The sequence below is a fragment of the Podarcis pityusensis genome (genome assembly GCF_964106645.2).
Source record: "Podarcis pityusensis genome assembly, chromosome: 1".
NCBI lineage: Eukaryota > Metazoa > Chordata > Lepidosauria > Squamata > Lacertidae > Podarcis > Podarcis pityusensis.
In genome coordinates, this window is record NC_138028.1 from 92,123,744 (window position 1) to 92,142,563 (window position 18,820).

At 42.2% G+C, this 18,820-nt stretch overlaps 1 protein-coding gene across 3 annotated transcripts in view; it reads left to right on the plus strand.

Moving 5' to 3' along the window:
- Positions 1 to 18,820, plus strand: part of SLC15A2 (solute carrier family 15 member 2) — a 78,241-nt gene that overhangs the window by 19,228 nt on the left and 40,193 nt on the right. For all 3 annotated transcript variants that reach the window (XM_081007045.1, XM_081007046.1, XM_081007044.1), the window contains 4 exons: positions 1,923 to 2,010; positions 3,940 to 4,081; positions 5,890 to 5,982; positions 9,722 to 9,821. In XM_081007045.1, coding sequence (XP_080863171.1) covers positions 1,923 to 2,010; positions 3,940 to 4,081; positions 5,890 to 5,982; positions 9,722 to 9,821 — 423 coding nt within the window. The remainder of the gene's footprint in view (positions 1 to 1,922; positions 2,011 to 3,939; positions 4,082 to 5,889; positions 5,983 to 9,721; positions 9,822 to 18,820) is intronic.

Here is an 18,820-nt window from a genome sequence, read left to right on the forward strand (position 1 = left end):
GTGTTGCTCTGCTAAGATGCATGAAATGATGCTAGGTAGATGCTATTTTTACTTTGAAAGAAAATAATTGCTCATTGGATAATGACAGATGTTTGAATGAATCCAAACAGAGTACAAAATAGGGGCTAGTGCTCAGGAGCATCCTTGGCATGCTAATGTACTAATCCTCATTTTGAATTCATCCAGGTTTTTGACAGCATGATGAAACTCACCTGATTAGTGAACACTCCTGATAGGAGAGCAAAAATTCCCCTTCACAGAAGTACCAGTGAACATGTGCTGGATGGAGCAGGATTGCTGCTGCAGACTCAGCATTTTTTGAGCATGTATAGAGAATCCCTCCATGTAGAACTGTACATGTGGATGGCTTTTTCTGTGTGTTCACCAGCTTCTGACTTCCAAGGAGTACATGCAGGAGCTCACTGCGCATGAATGCTTGTTGGTTGGGATAGAGCCTGCTGAGGAAGTGCAAGTTTAATTGTTTTGTTCATATCTGCGGTGCCTAAATATAAATTTCAAATTTCTAGATTTGGGCCTTCAAATTCACCTAACCAGCTAGTTGCTGTCAGAACTATGTCACCAGCACTGGATAGGCTGTTTATTCCCCCCACTATCAGATGGGTTTATGTTTCTCCATAGGCTATGCTGTCTCTTTTATGTCCTGAGATAACACCACAAAATGATGCAACAGCACTCTGGGGAAAATGCCAGCTAACATTGTTTCCTTGTTTTACAGCGAAGCCTCACAAAATTGAGGACAAAGTGAGGGCTTGGCTCTGAATGCAATATGAGTGTCACGTTGCATCCAGTCACATAGTAATCCTTTTGCGTGTGATGTCTGGAGACCTGTGTCTTACTGACACTGGCATTATCATTTTCTTCCCCCTTTTTGTTTATTTTTCTGTTGATGACATAAACTACTGGATAGATCTCATTACAAACTACTGGGTAGGTGGAACCCAAGCATGCTGGGATTTGCTTCTTGATTAGAATTAATCACTAAATGGAACAAATGGAACTTTCTAGAAAAGCAGTTGACATCTGCCCTGATCGCTTCTGATCCACAAAAATTCTTCCTCCTCCTTTCTTTCCTTCCTTCCTTCCTTCCTTCCTTCCTTCCTTCCTTCCTTCCTTTTTTTTCCTGCCAACATCTGTTTTCCCTCACATAAGCTGTCCCTTGGACCAGGTGGTCATGTAATTATTTGTTTCGTTTCATTTATGGATCACTTCCCATAAAACATCCCAAAGCAATTTAACAGTGAAAAATATCAATAATATAAAAACAGCAATAAGAACAATTTCAAGTCCAAAGCAGATAAGGACAGGGATTTTTTTTAAAAATCCACACGTAAAGGGCTTGTTGGTGAAGGAAGGTCTTCCAGGTGTGCTGAAAAGGTAATGGATAAGGTATGTCTGATATGTGATTGGCGTTCCAAGGGTAGGTGCTACCTCGTGAAAGGCCTGGTTCTCCATCATATGGAAGAGGACTCCAGATGAGAAGGTGTCTGCAGGAGGCCCTTTCCTATAGAGTGCAGTGACTGGGAATACAAGGGATGAGTTTGAAGAAAATCATGAACACACATTTGTGGTTCCTGTTTATCTAACTTGCAAAGCCACATTTATGCCTGCTATAGCTAGAAAATATATACAGAGGGAGAAATATATATTTCAAACGTATTCACCTCCATTTGACATTCGTTCACTGTGCTGATTGTCAGCCTTTGGGCAAGCCTTTATTTATTATAAGCTCTGTATTTCCTTCAAATCTCTTCTCTGGGGACATCTGCCAATTCAGCATTGAATTATAGGTCTGTACATTTGATTCTGGGATTCTGCGTGCTGTGCGTCATTATGTCAACTGTACATATGACCGAAGGACAAGTTTTGTATGACACTACCTTTTTTCTGGTTTGCTTCTTTAGAAAGTATGTGGTACCAATTACCCTCTCAGCATCGCCTTCATTGTGGTGAATGAGTTTTGCGAGCGCTTCTCCTACTATGGCATGAAAGGTGTGTGTTATATCTTTCATCATTTCTCCACAGCTTCTCAGAGAATAGTTTGGCTCTCTTTGCAATTTGTTTTGCCTTTAGGATGATAAAAGGTGGCCTATGGGTGGGAGGAGAGAATTAATCGTAGGAATTATCTGAAAAGATTCGTTGCCTTCAGATCTTAAATTGCCTCAGATACCTCAGCTGTCTCTGATACGTGTACACACTAACAGGATAGACTGAAAGGTTATAAACATGGTGCCAGAGGCTGCTTCCAGGTGGGTGGCTCCTAGTACTGCCAAATAATTGCACTTCTGCTGTAAGCTACAAGTGAAGTTGCACTTGACTTTCCACAGTATTGGGAGTTCTGAACTTTTTCTGTGTCTGCATGCTGCTGTGTTCTGTACACAAGTGCTCATGACATAACTGCTGTGGGTGGGGCCAACTGAAGCTGAGCGCACATCTACTAAAACCCTTGCAGCAGCCATTTTGTATGGCCCTGTTTTTAAAACTTTGTCTTTTAATAAGCTCTAAAATTCTTTCTTGCCATTGTTAATGAATGAAAGGTATAGTGCTATAACACTATAATGCTGGGTTTTTTGTTTTTTTAAAAAAACTATTTCATAAATACATGCATACAAAAAAATCACCTCTCTTGGCTATGTAAAATGGGAGCCATGTACATTTTGCTAAAATTGCTTCGGTCAGAAAGAGCATTATATAACAAATTTGGTGTTACAGTGCTGTAACTCTCATTCATTTTTTTAAAGTGCCATAATACTACATTTTAAACAAAAGATTTTAAAAATAACCTTTCTGATCACTGGTATTTTAGCCATATGGCAAACATAGGTCACTAGTAGGAGTTTCAATGCTTTTAAATAACATTAATACACACACACACACACACACACACACACACACACACACACAGAATCAAATCCCCATACTTTTAAAAAGATAGAATATTAATGCTAATCTACACCTGTGGAGATTGCATCACTCTTCTATTCTTCTGAAAAATGTCAGACTTTCTGCCTTCTGAGAAAAGGTGGGAAGAGCCACAGGAGCAATAAAGGATGAAAGCATTGTGTGGATGTCTCATGAAAAGTGTGCAAATGAAGCATCAATTCCACATCAAGCACCCATTTGTGATAGCCCACTTGCGGAACTGCTCATCCACTAGTAGAAGCCATATTCTTAAGCCATAGTGCAACAGCCCAATTCAATGAGTGTTTTGTGCTTGAGAAAAAAGTTTCATAACCCCCAACTGAATGTTATTATTATACTTGGTGACAGTTAAGCTTATGCATTACTATTTGTGCTACTGCTCAGACATCAACTCTCAAACTGCTTGCACTAAAGTTATGTTGGATCTCGCCCCCTGCTATGGAAGCTCTCTCCTGTCTCTTCCCTTTGGGGACAGTAATATGGAAGCAGAACTGGAAGCTGGTCAGCAAGGGCTACAATCTCTGGAGAATGACCTAGAGCATATAGGGGAGAGAAAGGAAGAGTGACAGGAAAGGTCTATTGGTCTGACACCCAGGATTGCTTGCTTTTCCTCTGTTGGAGGCTGTATGCTTGTATCAGTGGGATGATAGCTAGAGACTGAGAAAGGGCAATTTGCTCATCACTGTGTTTTCATGGTAGTGAAAGCTGAGCCTCCTTGGGTTTCTTTCGGTCATTGTTGGCATCGGCCTGCCTCAGGAGACAATGGAAAAGTTGCGCCTTCAGGGGTAAAGTCAAACTGTTGGAGAGTTACAGAGCCTGCTATGGCTGTAGAGTTTTCATGGTAGTGAAAGCTGAGCCTCATTGGATTTCTTTCTGTCACACCACTGGTAAAAGCACAGAGCCTCTTTCAGGAAAAGAAAATGGCAATTATTGTCACACTCTGGGGCTCATACATTGTTTATGAAACTCATTGCTATTGTCTTTGTTTTTATCCCTCAGCCGTTCTGACTTTGTATTTCCTCTACTTCCTCCACTGGGATGAGAATACATCCACCTCCGTCTACCATGCCTTCTCAAGTCTGTGTTACTTTACACCTGTCATTGGTGCCCTCATGGCTGACTCTTGGCTGGGAAAATACAAGTAAGAATAAAATATATTACATCTTCAAGTGGAAGATGGAGAGGAATTTTTTCAGCTTACATTTTAATGCAACCTTGTTTAATGCAAATTTGTGAAATTTGTGGTTCTCTGAATTTTGCAATGCTGTTCTCCAACCAAATGATGTGTACAAAAATGGGTATGTTACGGAAATGCGTGTATAACAATGTGCATATTAGTGAAAATAACATACAAAAATGTTTCATATATTAGCGGAAATATGCTTGCCAAAATATGTATATTAGGCAAAATTGCATACAAATGGGTGGATTAGGAGAACTCTGATGACTTCTCAACAGGAATGAAATTTATAACAAAAGCAAAAATAGATTCAGAAATGTGGAGAACTGAATTTACAGTTGGAGAAGTAAGAAACCTGATAGAAACCAAAATTCACAAATTTGTCCATCTGTACTTCAGGTACATAAACGACGCCCCCCCCCCCCCGGTTAATTAATGGAGCAAATGGGGCATTTTCTAGCTGATTAATAGTACTATTTTTAGAAACTTTTGATATACGTTATCACAGATTGCTACCTTTGTTTGCCATTGAATTTTAGCGTGCCTTATGAACTTGCCTATGCAATGAGATTTTTGTTTGCACTTTGATTGGTCTTTGCACAATTATATCCTGGTTTAAGAAATCTCCCCCTTGTCCAGCTCATATCTAGCACCGGAGGTAGACTGGGAGAAAAGTGCTTAAAGCAGTGGAATGCAACTGAGGTTTGGGTGGGTGGGGTGTTTGCTTCCATCCCTTATATAGTCTTTCGTCTTTCTCATGTACAGAGTAGACTCTTCTAAATAGAAGACTCACTTTATACAGGAAACTATGCAAGCAGGTATCCAAACAACGGCCTTGTCATTTCTAGCTGGGCTCCACTGACTTCAATAAGGGTTAATGCTGCCTCTGTTTAGAGTATCCTAGCTTTCAGTGGCATTTATGTTCAGCTAAATTTCTCTGGATTGCACTGAAAGACAATCATTTAGGGTGTTGGACACCAAGTGCTGTTCTATCTATTGCTCAGGATCTGTGTTCAGTGTGTTTGGTGTGGCACCTCCATATTATTGCTAGGAATGGTTGAGGGCCAGCTCCATCATTAGGCAGAATGAAGCAGTTGCCTCAGACAGCTGGCCAGGGGGGTTATGAAAAGCTAGCAAATCAATCCGTTGTTTAATTTAATTTATTATTCCAGGGGAGAGGTGTTTGTAGGATTTTAGAGCTTTCGCAGCATTACATCCTGTTACTGTCCCCACCCCACCCCACTTTGGTTTTATTTTGCTGCTGTTTTTAGTCTGTTTTTGTTTATATGGTGGTAATTTATTTGTGTACTTTACCATATTAATTTTTACTATGGGCTGCTCAGAGAACTTTTTTGTTGTTGTTATGGGTGGAATATTAATAATTTGTAAATGAAGAGAATAAAATTGGTCTGCTTGGGTTCTGTGGGCTTGGGAAGTGGAGTTTGGGGACACCAGTTGCTGTTCTGTCCCTCAGGCAGAGAGTGTCTTGGGCTGGCCCTGCCACCACAAGTGGTGGGAAACAGAGCAGCTGTGCCTGTCAGTGCAGTTGTCCCAACTTTCTGTTCAGCTGCAGCTTTTTTGTCAATGCTTTGAAGCATGATGGAGAAAGAGGAGTTTCAGTTCTGGTAGAGGGAAATGGGTAACAGAGAAAATCCTTGTGCCTTCCCTATCAGGAAATACAGACACACGTTCTGTTTTCAGATTATAAATCATGCCACTGCCTTGGGCTGATAGCATTTTCTTACTTTTTTCTCTCTTTCTCTCCACAGAACAATCATTTATCTCTCCATTGTTTACGTTATTGGGCACGTGATCAAGTCCGTTGGGGCGATACCGAGTGTGGGAAACCAAATTGTTCATGTGTAAGTAATGAAAAGACGGGTCTGCTATGTTTTGATAACATTATTATTAATTGGCTTGTATTAAGGTATAGATCATTCACATGCACCTTGCAATAAGTGGTTGTGTGGTTATTTCAGGCCTTTTGTTAACGCTGGCACCGTGTCCTCCATCCCAAATCGTGTACGGACATCGTAGCCTTGAAAGCTGCTAGCACCTTGTGCTAGGCAATCCACCAGTCTTGCGTCTCGGGGGGCAATGCATCAAGTCTTGTACTGTACTGGCATAGCCTCCGTTCATTTCCATGGCGAGGGTGAGCACTGCTTCAAGCAATGAGCCCTTAGAAAGCGCTTTATGCATGAGCTGCAGGCAAACCTCTGTCCAGAGCCACATGCTTCAGAAGCTCATTAACTTCAGCTGTTACTTATTTTTTAGCACTCTAAGGTTTTTCATTTTGTTTAGATCTAAAGCCCAAACCTGGAGTGGGGCGGGGGGGGGGAGCAGGAGCAAACCACTGTTTTAGAAAGTGTATGTTTGGTTTTCTCAGAGGTGAACGGTATAGGCAGGCAAGGACAGAGTCCATCTTAGAATCCTGCAGAAGTCTTGTAATATGACCATCACAGCTGGTTGTATGGAATGACCTACGGAAACCAGGTAGGGCATTTTCATGCCCACTTCAGCTGCATTTGCCACAGAGGGAGGGAAAGCCGTTGGGGGTGGCAGTGGCTCCCATTCAAACTGGGAGTTTATTTAACGACAATCCTGGGACTTGCAGGGGAGGGAACATTTAACCAGCTGAGGAAGGGTTACCCAGCATGGAAAATGGAGTGTGCCTCTGATCCTGCTTTGAAATTGTGCCAGTTCAGAATGCAGGTGTGGAATCACAAATTCAGATGCTCCCCTCATGTCAAAAGTTCTCTACACATGTAAAGCAAATTCTTCTTACACTGGCTGGCAGCAGTTCTCCAGGCTTCGGGACAGGGAGTTTCCCCAAGCCCTACTTGGAGATGCTGCAGGTTGAACTTTTGCATGCAAGGAAGACCCTTATCCACTGAGCTACAGCCCCTTCTCAGTTATGACACCAGAAAAGAGCATACAGAACATCATGCATAGCTCTTTGCATTCCAGACTTTTGCTGTTGTTGTTTTTAAAACTGCACTCTTTTGGCCCACATTGTTCAAGGAGGCTTATAAAGCCACCATGAAACATCCTTATCACATGAAAAAGTATTACGTATTAACAGCAGAGTCAAAAATACACCCGCAACAGCACAAATCCAAATGCCATCCAACAGATAACCCCAGTTAATCACTTGGAATGGCTTAACTTTTCAACAGCTTGCCTAAATAAATAAGTTTCTCAAAGCTCCCAAAACCACACTAAAGGAGCACATTAGCAGACTTCCTTTGGCAGCTCATTCCAGAACTGTATGATGTAATTTTTCTGAATGTTTGAATCAGGCCTTAGGCATCATTCCCACTTCAAACTAGTGGTGTGCTAGCAACTTTCTTGCCAAATCCCAGGCAAGTGCAGCATGCATATAAATAAAGCAGGGTTTCCCCAAACTTTGGCTGGCTATGACATAGATAATATTTTTTTTCCTGCACTGAAACTGTTTCCCTGCCATGGCTGAAAATGGGAGGCACATGGGTACTATAATATTCCAATGTTGTTGTTGTTTTTATAAAAAAAATACAGTGTTACCAGAATACAGTGGTACCTCGGGTTACATATGCTTCAGGTTACATACACTTCAGGTTACAGACTCCGCTAACCCAGAAATAGTACCTCAGGTTAAGAACTTTGCTTCAGGATGAGAACAGAAATTGTGCTCTGGCGGCGTGGCGGCAGCAGGAGGCTGCATTAGCTAAAGTGGTGCTTCAGGTTAAGAACAGTTTCAGGTTAAGAACGGACCTCCAGAATGAATTAAGTACTTAACCCGAGGTACTACTGTACTTGGGATCAGCTCATAGGAGCAGGACCTGTCTTGTTTAGACCATTGGTTCAGCTAGCTCTGTATTATCTATCTATGCTGACTGGGCAGTGGCCCTCAAGGGTTTCCAATAGGGAATCTTTCGCAGTCCTGCCTGGAAATTCCAGCGAGTGAAAATGGAACCTTCTGCATGGAAAGCTTGTGCTCTTCCACTGAGCTACAGCCCTTCCCAGACGCAGACAGCAGTGTGTTTGCCTGCCATGGTGACAGGTCCAGCATCAGCATGGAACCCACTGGGGGTGATGCCTGGTTTGCTCTTCTAGCACATTCTGTCACTACCCAATACCTACTACCTGAAAGTGGTGGTCAGGGACAAACTGACAGGTTGGTTCCCAGTGTCTGGTGCCAAGTAAATCCACTCGCTATACAAGGGTGGAACTGGCTGTCTCATCTGCTTCACTTTACACTCATGAGTGGGCTTAGCTGGTGGCAGTGCCATGGCTACCAGTGAGTTCACAGAGTGAGTGCAAAGGGAATAATAATAATATTATAATAATTTATTATTTATACCCCACCCATCAGGCTGGGTTTCCCCAGCCACTCTGGGCGGCTTCCAACAGAATATTAAAATACAATAGTCTATTAAACATTAAAAGCTTCCCTAAACAGGGCTGCCTTCAGATGTCTTCTAAAAGTCTGATAGTTGTTTTTCTCTTTGACATCTGGTCAGAGGGTGTTTCACAGGGCAGGTGCCACTACCAAGAAGGCCCTCTGCCTGGTTCCCTGTAACTTGGCTTCTTGCAGCAAGGGAACCGCCAGAAGGCCCTCGGCACTGGACCTCAGTGTCTGGGCAGAACGATAGGGGTGGAGACGCTCCTTCAGATATACAGGACTGAGGCTGTTTAGGGCTTTAAAGATCAACACCAACACTTTGAATTGTGTTCGGAAATGTATTGGGAAGGTGAGGCTGGCAGCTGCAGTAGTGCTGACGCTCAGAGGAGATGGCTCTGAGGGGGGGTCAGTCAGCACTAAGGGGTAGTCTGCTGAGGGAAGAGCCCTGTAAAATCTGAAACCAGGCTTGAATGGTGATGCTTCTGTGATTTTCCTGCACTAATCAGCCATAGCAAGCACTGCTTCAGAGACTTCCAGTGCACCCTCAGGACAGTTATCGCTGCCCGGGAAGTGATAGAGAAAGTGAGAGGGTGGTTTCTGCCAAATCCAACATGATGGTTTGATTGCTTCCTCCCTTGTGGCATACCAATCTCTCTGGTAGCACACTTTGGGGGATTCTGAATAGAGATCCCACCTGGTTACTACTCTCTTTCCTAGTTAGGAAGCAGTTTGACTCATGCAACTGGCCTCACATACCCCCCCCCCATGCAGCCCCTTCTTGCAGAAAAATAGCTGTCACACACCAAGTGTGAATGGGCCTTCAGTAACGTGCTTCAAAGTATTCTGGTCCTCCACTCAGGGTTAATCAGGGGTTTGCATGCAGATGAAGGTGATGGATGGTTGGGGAAGGACCCTGTGTGAGAAGCAGGGAAGCAAAGATCTCCCAGACTGTGAGGCTGGGAGGGTTCACCTCTTTCTGTGTGGGGCAAGTTAAGATCTACCTGTAAGAGAGGACTTTGCATTCTCCTTTTTCTCTTTTTTCTGTTTAGATTAGTTTATTTTTTGTTGTAACACATCATGAAATGTCTTAATAAAATTTTATTGGGGAGAAAAGGATTCTGGTATGCGATGTAGTTGGGAGGTGCTGCTACTCTCCCTACACACACACACACACACACCCTTCCATGGTGCTGAAATGTCTCCATTCCTGTTTGAAGGGTTCTGTCGATGACTGGCCTGACTCTGATTGCTCTTGGAACAGGAGGTATCAAGCCCTGTGTGGCGGCGTTTGGTGGAGACCAGTTTGAAGAGGAGCATGTAAGAGTTTTGTTTCTTTTATCCATGTGGTTTCTTAATGCTTTTTTAAACATAGCACTTAGCAGGGATGGTTAATCCCTGACCTATGGGCTGTATCTGGACTCCTGAAGCAATTCATGGTGGTCCCAAACTACCATTCCAACAATTTGCCTTCTTTCTTAGAAAAAAAACCCTTATAAAAAAACATTGTCCAGCAGTTGACATTATTAAGTCCCACCGTTTCTCCATTGATCTGTTATACAGCGGGGAGTGGGGAGGTGCTGTTGCTTCTTTTCACCTTCCAAAGGGTCCCTTCTACATCTGACCTGGCATCATTCTTTGAATGTTGGTGATATTGTTAGATAGTCTCAGAGAGGTTTGGGAAACAGGAAGGAATACTCTTTCCTGTTTCCTTTCTAAGACTTCCTGTTAGTGTTGCCTTACCAGAGGGAGAAGGAGCTCCTTTGCAAAAGATAAAAAAGAAGCTGTGTTTCTGCTCCCCACGGCAACAATGGAGCAGGAGCAGGCCCTCTCATGCCAGCTTGTCTCCCTTCATCTGCTGAGTGTGTGCCTGTATATGTACGCTGCCTGTTTATCACCTTCTGCTGAGTGTGTGAGTGTGTGTACTGCAATGCAGCCCTTGGAATGGCGGTCAAACTCTCAATGTGACTATCAAGCCCCCTCAAAGGGTTACTCACCCCTGGCTCATCATTTTTAATAAACAGTCAAATGCAATGTAATGAACATTCATTCTTGACTCATCCATGCAAAAGAGACGATAGCAAGGTTGCCTATATAAAGGGTAGCTTTGGGTATTACTCAGAAGCTCTGTCCATGAGAAGTGTGCAACTTGCTCATCCTCTGTCCACATCTAGGGAGCCTAGTAAGTTGCCTTATGCCATGTCATAGGCCTTGTCTAATGTAACCAAGCATAGTTAAACTCTGTCTGGCAGCAGTGCTCCAAGGTCTCAAAGAGAGCAAGGTATTTCTCACCACCTGCTACCTGATTCATTTTGCTGGTAATGCCAGTGGCTGAACCTGGTGCCTTCTGCCTTCAAAGCATGAGCTTTGCCTCTGAGCTAAACCTTTCCTCCCACACTTCTCTGAAGCCTCTGAGGAACAAACAGGAAAATATGCAGGATTTGGTCACTGCTGCCAACTATGGCTTGAGGTCTCGTAAAACATGGACATCTGTGGAAACAAAATGGGATGTCATTGGACAAGCGCCACCTGAAGTTGCTTACTTCCATTTAGTCCCTCCCTCCATATCTCAGAAAGCATCATCGACGGCACAGGTGACTGTGAGCTGCGGTGGTTGGAACTGAAGCAGCAGCAAATGGAGTTCCTGCATTCCTTTGCCAAAACTTTGTGCACACAAGGCAGAATCTGTTTCCTTGGAACCTGTTTTTCCACTTCTTTGCCACCACTTACCGTAAGGATACTCTCTCATGCCATCACGGAAGCTAGGCTGAAAATAACTCTCTGAGCTCTTGGACGTTCCCATTACCTACTACCCACCGTGGCCACATGGAGATGTCAAATAGGCCTAAATGGACCACTGTCCAAACTGAGAAGGAAACTCTGGCATTAACAATTAAGGAAACAAGTTGAACCTATGCAACAAAATGGTGCAATATGTCTCCTCTTAAGAGTTCAGGCCACTTCATTTGCCCTCCTTCCCCATTTTCCTTTTCCAACCAATGCTCAGGATGATATGGCTACTGAGCATATTCAGTTCTCATTGTACTGTTTTGAGTGAGTCCTGCCCCTCATAATGTGTGTGTGTGTGTGTGTGTGTGTGTGTGTGTGTGTGTGCTGAACCTGCTGTTCCCCCAAGCATGCTGATACCTCCCTCTTTTCTCTCAGTTGCCCCATTTTGAGGCCTTTGCTGTTGGCACTTGTCACAAAGTTCACTATTAAAGTCAGTGTTGGGAACATTAATGGTGTCTGTGTTTCCAATAAAAATCATGTGCAAAGCTGGTCAGTGCAAATACACCTTGTATTTCATGCTGGTTTAAAGAACAACTCTCCCTTACTTTCCACTAACCTTGCATACCTCTGCGTCCTATGCTTCCTTTCCTCTCTTTCTCTGTAGTTTCATACCCCCAAGCCCAGAGCATGGGGAGTTTTTTCTACTGTGCATGGCTTACCAGCACAAGGTGAATGTGTGTGTATTTAAAATAAGATTTCACCAAGGAATTCTATCTATTACGTTACTAGCAGTTTACTGAAACACCTTGTATTTTTTCTGTAGTGTTTCCCATCCTAGCACAAACTGCATTCACTTTCTCACATAGCTCATGAAACCTAAACAATAGGATACCTTCAGGATATTGAAAATTCCTAGCATCCCCCGAAAGCCTGTTTGTTAATGATCAGGCAGGCAATAGTTTTGATCAAACATGAGATTGCATATTTTCACAGCCCTGCATATCATCTCTGTAGCTGCGGATGGATGTACTGAGTTATTTTATTGCATTTTGGTTGTTTATGTTTGCCTGTTGTTGGGGGGGGGAATCATGTAGTTAGCATCTGGGCCTATGTCAGAAAATAATATTAGAACACAGATAATCATAGATTTAAGGTATGGGGAAGTATCAATATTAGGCAGAGAGCTGACAACATAAGAATCACACAAATCATGTAATTTGGCTGGGGAAGGGAAAGACACATAAAAGATTTGTTTGAGTTTAGAAAAAGTAATTGTAATTGACATTAGGAATCTTCCTCTGCTTATCTCAAAGTAGCAGCTCCTGAGGGTTATATCATTCCCAGAAGTGCAACATCTATGACTAATAATAATTAGTAATATTTTGTAATCAACTTCTAATTAACAACTAATTAGTATGTGATTATAACAAGAACACACAGCACTTGTTTTCAAAATGCTTTGCAGATTCCCTCCAAATTAATCACTGTGCTCTTGTCTGAGAGGTTAAGTATTACCTTCCTGGGTTAAGTTGATCTTTAGAAGTTGTTAAAAGCTAATCGTTAATGGAGACCAGGAGACCTTTGAATGCTTCACCCTAAAATTCCAAACTCTGAATGAAGAAACAGCTGTTTTCTTTTGGAAGATCATTATCATGTGCACTCTGCTTCAGCGGTGTATTCCTTAAGGAGGATGTACTAAGGTTCACTTCATATGTAGGAATGTAAGCAGGCATTGATTTGTGTTCTGTGTTCATCGTACGCAGTATTGTTTCTGCTCTGCTGCATGTCAGCATCCAACAAAAACTACATTATTCGTCTTGCTGTCCACTGTGGTGGAATTTTACATAATTAATTACATTCTTGTTGCATTATTCGACAACATTCCTTCCAGTGCAAAGGCCATTTATTGCAGTGCAAAGGAAGCACAGTGCAAATGGAAGGGAACCCCAGCAACAATTATGCAATCGTTTGCAGGCTGAAAACAACCACAATGAATACCAATCCTATTCGCTGGATTGATTTCCATTCTGGACATGCACTAAATAAGCAAATGTCATTAATTTCCCTTCCTGTTTCCATTCCCATTAGAATTCTCCAACATCCCTGCAAAAAGCAGGCATGTGAGCAGACTCATGTTTCTGCTTTCTGCGGGTTATTTGGCCTGCAAAAAAGAGCAAGCGCATGCATTTACCCTGCAGGTTGCTGTGCTTCAATTTAATGTGCATAGGTTCCAGATGCACACTGAGAAGGGGAATAACACTTGTCACACTTGACTTCTGCAAAGAAGGCAGGGTAGAGTATCTTTCGCAGGGACTGGGACCTTGGTGTTCAGCCTACAGAGCAAGGGTGACCTGGCAGCTTTTATACAGGCAGCACCACATGGTCTATTCTAGCCTACTGCTGTGAAGAGAATTACTTGCTGTCTGATGTGGCTCTTTTCCTTGTAGTTCTCCTCAGGCTGGAGCTTGTTAGAACTCACGGGATGCCTACCTGCTGCAGGCCACAGATTTAAGGCTTACTATGGGCTTAAGTCAATGCGTTTTTATCTGGCAGGCAAAATCCTTGACTTCCCTTCTTTTTGTCACTCAGCTTTATGCCAATTTCTTGACATACTGTTTAAAATGAGCCACCCCAAACTATTCAGTGTATTGCAATGTAACTTCCTGCCCCTGTGTCTTAGGACCACTTCTCCCATTATGCTTTAAAGTAATGGGTGCATTATGGCAAGCTGGAGTATATACTCTGTGGCAAGGCAGGTAGGATTATGTGCAAAAAAATGTGATTGAGAAGGTTGTGTACATACACAAGGCATTGCATTGATGTTCTTTGCATCAAACATTGTATCAAATGCCTGTATGGACCTCTTTAGGTACTCATGGGCTGCAGCCAGCAACCTTGGCTAATTAAGGGTTCCAGAATTTATGTATACTGTTGTTTAAAGAGGTACTTCAGATATTTAGGATTAAAACTCCCATCTGCCATCAGTCAGCTGCTGTGGGAGTTGTAGTCTGAAACATCTGGCAAAGACTGCACCATCATAGCACCTATGACTCCCTCCAAAATCATAAGGTGCAGAACTGCCCTTACTCTGCAAAATAACATGTACAAATAAGAATTTCACTACCACTGCAAGATGACATGTCATTTCCTCACCCTCACTACTGCCACTTAACAATACAATTCATTTACACACGGTGGGGAGTTGTGCTTAAAATATTTACAGACTGTTGTCAACTGCTACCTAGCCTACGAAATTCACTTCAAGATAGATGTAAATTGTGGAAATTGTGTTGAATTGTTGTAGTGCTGGTCATTCTGAATCCTGCTCCAGAAATTATGACAAGCACATTGAAATCAATTTGAACGCATTTCAGAAATCTACCACATGTTCACGATGGATCCCTCACCTCTTCCCCACATTAGTCTGTTTTCACATGATACCTGTGTTCTTGGGATATTTTAACACTTTCATGACAAACCATCTCTCCTGCAGTTCTGCAATATCAACTTTCATGTCGAGACTTTTTGCAGCTTTTAACTATTTGCAACGCCATTATGGATGAAAGAGACAATAGACTCCCCCAAATGTTGTGAGTCCTATGAGCTCTCTTGCTCCATGCAAGTGGTGAACTGTCTGCAACCCACTGTCTTTGGGATATGAGAGTGGCTTTATGACACTCCTGCATGCCCAAGAATGACTACACATGCAGCTTTACAAGCTCTGTGCTGCAGGGTGACCTCAAGCAAAATATGCATCTGCAAGAATGACTACAGCTTTCAAAATGCAGTGTGGCAGAGAGTGAAAATGCATGTGCACAAATATCCAGAGTTTTTAATTAAAGCAAATAATTGAGAAAGCAGCATGGAAATACATCAGGAACTGAAGGGATTTCAAAGCAACCAACAGAAATCCACCAAAATCCAATTACACCGGAATCCAATTCTTGGAACCAAGAAAATGGCATTGACAATGGGATCTCTTCTATAGGCTTCACACTTGGATTGACTGACTCAAGATACGCTTTCTTTCCCCTCCGTGGCATCAAGATTATTCAAGAGATGTACCAGATGTGATTGTTCATAATGAGACATACATTTACATCTTAATTGTGGACTCCCAAGTTGGGAAGGCATTTAGGTACGGAAAATGCATGAAGAACTAAGCCAGAATCAAAACAAATATGTCAAGGGGCTCAGGCTCATGCACTGCCTTTTTGGAAATTCACACCTCACTTTATGGATGCTGCTGCTGGGAAGTAACAAAGTGGGGAATGATCTTTGAAGTTTTCTTCTGCAACTGCTAAGTGTTGACAGATGCAGTTGCTCAGCAGGTGCCTGTGCATGGTCTGTGGGAGGCGGAAACCAGTGAAGTCATCAAAACTGGTTAATTCAGGCATAAGATGCTTTAGGGATTTTGAGCCTGGTGATCCTTTCACCTTCCCTCGAATCCTAATGAGATCTCTAAAAAAGTCACCAGCCCATGATATCCACAGTACAGCTTCAAAAGTCCATGCGAATGCTGAAATCACGCTTTCAAAAGCTTGAGAATGACTGCTGACAGAGCTTTAAGGCTATAAGGTCCTTCATGCAGCATGGACCTCAAGCAAAATAAATAACTTCAAACAAGCTACATGCCAAGAATCCCAAGTGCCTTCATAATTTCAGAGTCCGTCTTGAATACCAGAAAGCACCAAATGGATAGCAATATGCTAAAGCAAGTGGAGGCGGTGCATCATTTACATCAGTCTGTATAGGCGCAGGCTAGAGATAGGGGATAAATTGGATTCAGTTTGCATTTAAAACCAAATTTATCAAATTTGCACTTTCTGAAACAGTATGAGATCTGAAACAGCCATCCTTCAGAATTCACATTTATCTGAATTTTGCGATGCAGTGCTCTAACCAGCTAATGTATACCAAAAAAGGGCATATATTAGGTGACAGTATGCATAAGCATGAATATATTAGTGAAAATAACATTCAATAATTCATTATATTAGGCGAAATTGCTCACAAAAATGTGTTTATTTGGAGAAATTCACACATGCAGAAGAATTTCATGAGGATTAAAAAGAAAAAAGAAAATCCACAAATTGCTGTTGAAATGTAGAGAACTGATTTTAAGAAGGGATCAAAACTGACAGACCCTTCTACCCCTAGCCACAGTCACCAGGACAAGCACCAAAAATGGTCTTACACAGGGATAGCCAAGGTGGTGTCCTCCAGATGTTTGGGACTATAATTCCTGTCATACCCAGTCAATGTGGTGAAGGGTTAGGGATGACAGAAGGTCTAGTCCACATCTGTTGGGACTCACCTTGGATAACCCCTGTCTAACAGCAGTTAGCAAACCTTGCTCAGTCTTGGGTTTGTGGATAGGCTGTAAGGAACCACTGTTGCCTTCAAATAGTAGGGCTATGGTCCGATAGTTGGTACTGGGGATTATTTAGTTCAAGGGGCTAATAGGTAAGTGGATGAAGCCGTAGCACAATTTGTCCTTTAACAAGCAAGTTAAAGAGTTATGGTGAAAAGTCATTTGCAAAATCTTAATATTTATTTTCGTTACTTGTATTTCTGTATATATAATTAGTAATCCGGAAACCAAATTCAACTGCAGAAAATTACATTTGCTATACTTAGTGTGAGCAAAACGGTTTCTGTGCATACTAATTATGGTCAACAGCTCTTGATTTTTATAATTAAGCTATAGGGTAAGCTTGGACTTTCTTTTCTGTTTATAGAAAACGTGGCTAAGCCATACTTCCCTTTCAATATTACTGTATTCACTCAAAATGAAATTCAGCTGTTTCCAGATGACCCCAGTTCATCCTGATTTGTTTATAGGGAGGCTAGATGATGTCAGCTATTCACTGAACATTGAATGTGGTGAGGTTAAACAATGCTGCATTTTCCCTGTGACTTTCTTTGTCATAAAAAGTTCATGGGGTGGGGTTTGTTGTGCAAGACCTTCCAAGCACCTGTAATTAGACAATCATAATTTGCCAGCATGTGATTTAATCCCACCCCTACATAGTGACCTCCTGCCAACCTAGCAGTTCGAAAGCACGTCAAAGTGCAAGTAGATAAATAGGTACTGCTCTGGCGGGAAGGTAAACGGCATTTCCGTGGGCTGCTCTGGTTCGCCAGAAGCGGCTTAGTCATGCTGGCCACATGACCCGGAAGCTGTACTGGCTCCCTTGGCCAGTAAAGCAAGATGAGTGCTGCAACCCCAGAGTCGGTCACGACTGGACCTAATGGTCAGGGGTCCCTTTACCTTTACCTTACATAGTGACAGTCTGGAAGCAATCATAGATTCACACTTACCAGAATTTTGTGATACAGTTCTCCAAGCACAAAGCAGTTACAAAAATGCATATATTAGGGGAAAGTGTGCATAAGAATAAAGCTGTTTGTGGAAGTAACATACAAAAGTGCATTGTATTTGGGGAAGATGCTTGCAAACATCTGTACGTTAGTCATATTAAAATACGTTCTTTAGGAGGAATTGGCACTAAAATGCTGACACATTTAAAAAAGAATTCTTAAATAGCTGCAAAATTTGGAGAACTGATTTTAAGATTGGAAAAATAAGAAACTGAGAGAACCTAGATAGATAGAGCCTTTCATCTGCAGTACCAGGTTCTGTCTGAATGTTGTTGTTCATGAATAAATGCAACTATTGAGGTTTTCCTGACTCCAGCTGTTTCCTGGACAGACCCATTGCAAGATTTCCTCACACAATGAATACCCTTCCCAAACCCACAGAATACTTCACTGTCAGCATAAAAAGGTCTTTGGATACAATTGAAAGTTCAAAGTGAGGGCGCTCGCCAGATCTCTGCCATAAGAGTCTGCCACAGCATGGGACCAGTATGCTGTGGACCCCAACTTGTTGTTGAAGCCAGCTGGTCCTCTGTAACATGAGGGACAACAAACAGCATTTCTCTGTGTGAGCTCAGTGAGCAAGCTGAGATATGAAAAGCTAAAATCAACAAAGGCACTTTCAATTTCATTGTAAAAATAATCAGAGAGAAAGCCTAATAGATGAGCAGGGGGAGGATGTTCCAGAGACAAAGCACCATGATTGAGTCCTATCTCTTCTTGCTGTTCACCTCCCCTCAGAAGATGGAGGCTCTCTGATCAGGTCCTCCAAAGAAGATATTAAAGGTTGTGCGGGCTCATGAAGGAGCTTTACCTAAATATGAAAGCATTTTGGGGTAGTAAATTGGCACGAGGAAGGGTGGTCTACAAACTGGCGAAAAATAAATAAAGGTTTGCTGTTGCACCTCTTAAATATTATTAAGAAAATAATATTTGGATTCCACCCATTCATTATCATAGTCTGCCTGTGAAACTCTACAACCTTGAGCACTGGAAGGTAGCTCTGCACATAAAAAATCTATATGGGGCAATTTCTCATTACTGTATAACGATTTTGAACCTTTTTATAAATTAAATAACCGCAGGAGTTCATGTAAAAAGTGGAGCAGACATTTACATATATTGCTCTCCCTCCTGCCATCTTCTCACGTCGAAATCACCCTGTGCCAGTACAAAGAGAAGTGAGTCTGCCTATTATTTTTGCCAAC